The following is a 4,191-nucleotide window of genomic DNA, read 5'->3' on the forward strand; positions in this document are numbered from 1 at the left end:
TGGGGTCAAGTTAGTATATTTTAATAATAATCTTGTTGTTTATATTTTTATTAATGTGTTTGATAACGTTAACTCCTGACCCCGGGGTTGAGGCCATCACAGTTGGTATCAAAGCTACAGGTTTAAGTCCCTGATCCAGGTTAGGGATTATGTTGAATAGGTGATAAAGTGAGTCTTTAGGTGTGAGTTAGCAACTCATATAGAGGAGCAAACCTTTAGAGTCAATCGAGGGTTCCGACTGCGTTACCCTGGCATCTATTAAATGTTTTGATAGAATTGCCTTGACCTAGTTGTGACTTTCCGGTATATTTATTATGTTGACAGTGGCCTATTGCGATTTTGAGTTCTCCATCTCGGGAGAATCCCTCTGACCCGGATAGCTCAGATTCTGAGAGGACCCTGGATGTTGTTGCTGAGGAGACCCATGTGCCTCATCTACCAGTTCCCTTCTTTGTGCAGAGAGACATCTCTGGACCTGGTACTTGTTCCCGTTGGGTACGTTGGTCTATGTCTGTCATTAGAGATTTCCCTCCCACCTGTGGTCCTAGTTCTTCCTCGACGAGACCTCCAGTAACTCCTATGGCCCCTAGTGGTACTTCTTCACCGATCCCTTACCATGTTCACTGAGCGGTGATACATCCCTTATCAGAGATCAGAGTCTGGGATTGGCTGCTCAGCTTGATCAGGTACCCATTGCACCCTTCCAGGGCATTTTTGCCCCTTCCCCTGAGGTGCAAACCTGTATACGATCATTAACCCAGATGGCTGTTGAGAGGGCTAGATCCATTGACCGTTTCATTAGCTCAGAGTTCAGGGCTGTGCAGTATCAGGATCTAGTGAACTGGCTAGTGTTTGAGCTAGGTTCCATCGGTGGCAGTGGTAGTGGTTAGACCAGGTTTGCAGCAGAGAGATACAGAGCTCAGAGTTAACTTCCAGGAGTTCTGTAGTTGTTTAATTTGTATATGTATATTATATTTTGATAGTTTGTAGTAGGCAGGGCTGCTATGACAGCCAATTTTGGTGTTCACCGAGCAATGGTGGATAACGGGAGATCGGCTGACGTCTTGACTTATGATGCCTACAAGAAGCTAGGATTGCTGGATAGAGAATTAACCTCGACAGGTGGACATCTGTACGGGTTCACGGGAAACTCGATCAGAGTAAAAGGGATGATTCGGCTCCCGGTAACCTTAGGAGAAGAGCCTTATGTGCCCACCCAGATCGCTATATTTACAGTTGTAGATCTGCCTTGTGCCTACAATGTTATAGTGGGCAGACCCCTTATGAGGGAAATGAGGATGGTGACCTCTATCCATCACATGACAATAAAATTCTCAACCCCCACGGGGGTAGGCTTCTTGAAGAGCTGTCAATATGAATCGAGGGTCTGCTACAACCAGGCACTCAGGGCGGCCGAGTTAGGAAATGCATCAAAGCAGATGGTCGAATCGGGTGAAAGCGATGTCCTCATGGAAGAGGCAGAGGGCAGGAAGAGAGCACGTCTTTAGGGATACGAGACTTGTAACATAATTTCAATCGAGTAATTGTCCGAGAACTATTTCGAGCATATGGGGATTCAGGTGGAACCGCGCACAGGGGCCTTGTTGATGGAAGCCTCTCAGCCCATCATGTTGGTACAGGAGGGGATTGTATAAGAGGCAAGTGATGAAGAAGAGAGCCCAGAACAAATCGCTGCAAGACTCAGGAAAGGGAAGTGGGCACACGAAGAAATAACAATTATGGATCTGCCCAACGGAATCACCCGCACAGTTACTATGACCTCGAAACACTTGGTAAATCCGGCCCGAGCTCATCAGCCCGAGCTCGAGGACACAGAAGGTTTGGCGATCACGAAAGTGGGAGAATCTAGTGAGGCTCGAGAAGACTTAGACCCGAGAATGCCCCCGATGGTTGAGAGGGCTGGAGCCGCAGAGGATACAATTCCAATCTTGATAGACCCGAATGATCCTTCCAAGGTACTCAGAATAGGCTCTAATTTAAGTCCTGACTTAAGGGAGGATCTGGCCCAATTCTTAGGAGAAATTTGGATTTCTTTGCATGGTCACACTCTGATATGATAAGGATTGACCCGAATGTCATGTGCCACCGGCTCAACTTAGACCCAAAAAAGAAGGGGGTCAGATAGAAGAGGCGGCCGATTAGTGGAGAGAGGGCAGAAGCCCTCAAAGAAAAAGTGGATAGGCTCATGGAGGCAGGGCTTGCAAGGGAAGCCTTCTACCCCATGTGGCTGGCCAACCCAGTATTTGTGAAGAATCCAAATGACAAATGGAGGACATGTGTGGACTTCACCGACCTAAACAAACTTGCCCGAAGGATAGTTTTCCTCCACCCCGAATCGACCAGCTGGTTGATTCCACAGCTGGGCACACACTACTTAGCTTTATGGATGCTTATTCGGGATATAACCAAATCCCAATGTATGGGCTAGATCAGGAGCACACCTCCTTTATTACTGATCGGGGCCTCTATTGTTATATCGGGATGCCCTTCGAGCTCCTTAATGTTGGGGCAACCTACCAAAGGTTAGTGAACAAGATGTTCAAACATCAGTTGGGGAAGACCATGGAGGCCTATGTAGATGACATGCTTATGAAGTCAAAAGAAGCAAAGGATCATGTCTGTCATCTATCGGATGTGTTCCAGATCCTAAGAGAGTACAAGATGAAGCTCAACCCCCAGAAATGTGTATTTGGGGTCGAGTCTGGGAAATTTTTGGGGTTCATTGTCAACCATAGGGGTATTGAGGACAACCCCGCCAAGATACGAGCTTTAATCAAAATAAGGTACCCACGACGGGTAAAGGATGTACAGAGCTTAACCGGGCGAGTGGCTGCCCTAAACCGATTCATCTCAAAGTCCTCCAACAAATGCCAGGAGTTCTTCAAAGCAATTAAAGGAGTGAGAAAAAATTTTGAGTGGACAGGATAGTGTGAGGATGCCTTTCAGAGAATAAAGGAACATCTCACCAAGCCCCCGATGTTGTCCAACAAAAAGGTAGGAGAGACCCTAGTCCTATACTTGGCTATCTCTAGTGTTGTAATAAGTGTCGTGTTGGTCCGAGAGGAAGATGGTATCCAGCTCCCTGTGTACTATGTGAGTAAGAGGCTAGCCAACGCAGAGACTCGGTACACAAGTCTAGAAAAATCGGCATATGCCTTGATATTGGCCTCCCGGAAGCTCAGACCCTATTTTCAGGCGCACAATATAGAAGTACAAACCTTTTATCCCCTCAGGCAGGTAATGCACAAGCCGGAGACCTCTGGTCAATTGTTGAAGTGGGCAGTCGAACTCAGTCAATTCGAGGTGGATTATAAGCCGCGGACCGCGATTAAATGCCAAGCCCTAGCCGATTTTATCCTCGAATTTCCTCCATATCAGGATTTAGAGCAGGGAGCCCTTGTGATCATGCCTAGTGCAGAGGAGGTCGAGCTTGAGAGCCAAAATAGTGCCTCATGGTGGAGCCTGTATGTTAATGGGGCCTCCGATGGAGATGGGGCAGGAACTAGAATTGAGCTAATCAATCCAGAAGCTCACAAGATCAGACGTGCAACCCATCTGGCCTTCCATGCAACCAACAATGATGCTGAATATGAAGCCCTGATCAACGGTCTCAAACTAGCTTTGGAAATGAAGGTGGAGAATTTGAATGTATTTAGTGACTCCATGATTTTGGTCTATCAGATAAACGGGGGGTATCAAGCTAAGGGGCCGAGAATGGAGCTTTACCTGAAGTGTGCGCAGAGGATGGTCGTGAGGTTCAATGAGGTGAGGCTAGAACTGATCCCGCGTGGGTAGAACGAAGGCGCGGACGAGCTAGATAAACTTGGCTCGCTGCGAGGCCACTCTGCTAGGGGTCATGCCCCTTGATATTCAGAGGAAGCCTACTGTGCCCGAGCACGAGGTGGGCAGCCTCAGTGATGATCTCGGCCCTATATGGATGACACCTATCTTGGCTTACATAAAAAGAGGATCACTCCAGGACGAAAAGAATGAGGTGAGAAGAATAAAATACAAGGCAGCCCGCTACGTGATATATGATGGGGTCCTATACAGAAGAGGGTTCAGTGTGCCCCTCCTCAGGTGCATAGATGGGGAGGAATGCTATTATATCCTAAGAGAAGTACACAAGGGCATTTGTGGAAATCACTCGGGGGGTAGTTCTCTTGCTCA

At 47.6% G+C, this 4,191-nt stretch overlaps 1 protein-coding gene across 1 annotated transcript; it reads left to right on the plus strand.

The window, feature by feature from the left end:
• The first annotated feature begins 1,004 nt into the window (after nucleotides 1-1,004).
• Nucleotides 1,005-1,508, plus strand: LOC141665603 (uncharacterized). The gene has a single exon (XM_074471591.1). It carries the CDS (start codon nucleotides 1,005-1,007, stop codon nucleotides 1,506-1,508), a length of 504 nt encoding a protein of 167 aa, XP_074327692.1.
• The last annotated feature ends 2,683 nt before the right edge of the window (nucleotides 1,509-4,191 follow it).

This window comes from Apium graveolens, chromosome 6 (assembly GCF_009905375.1).
Source record: "Apium graveolens cultivar Ventura chromosome 6, ASM990537v1, whole genome shotgun sequence".
NCBI lineage: Eukaryota > Viridiplantae > Streptophyta > Magnoliopsida > Apiales > Apiaceae > Apium > Apium graveolens.

Coding starts and splice junctions, on each gene's coding strand:
- LOC141665603 (XM_074471591.1), top strand. CDS start 1,005: ATGACAGCCAATTTTGGTGTTCACCGAGCAATGGTGGATAACGGGAGA.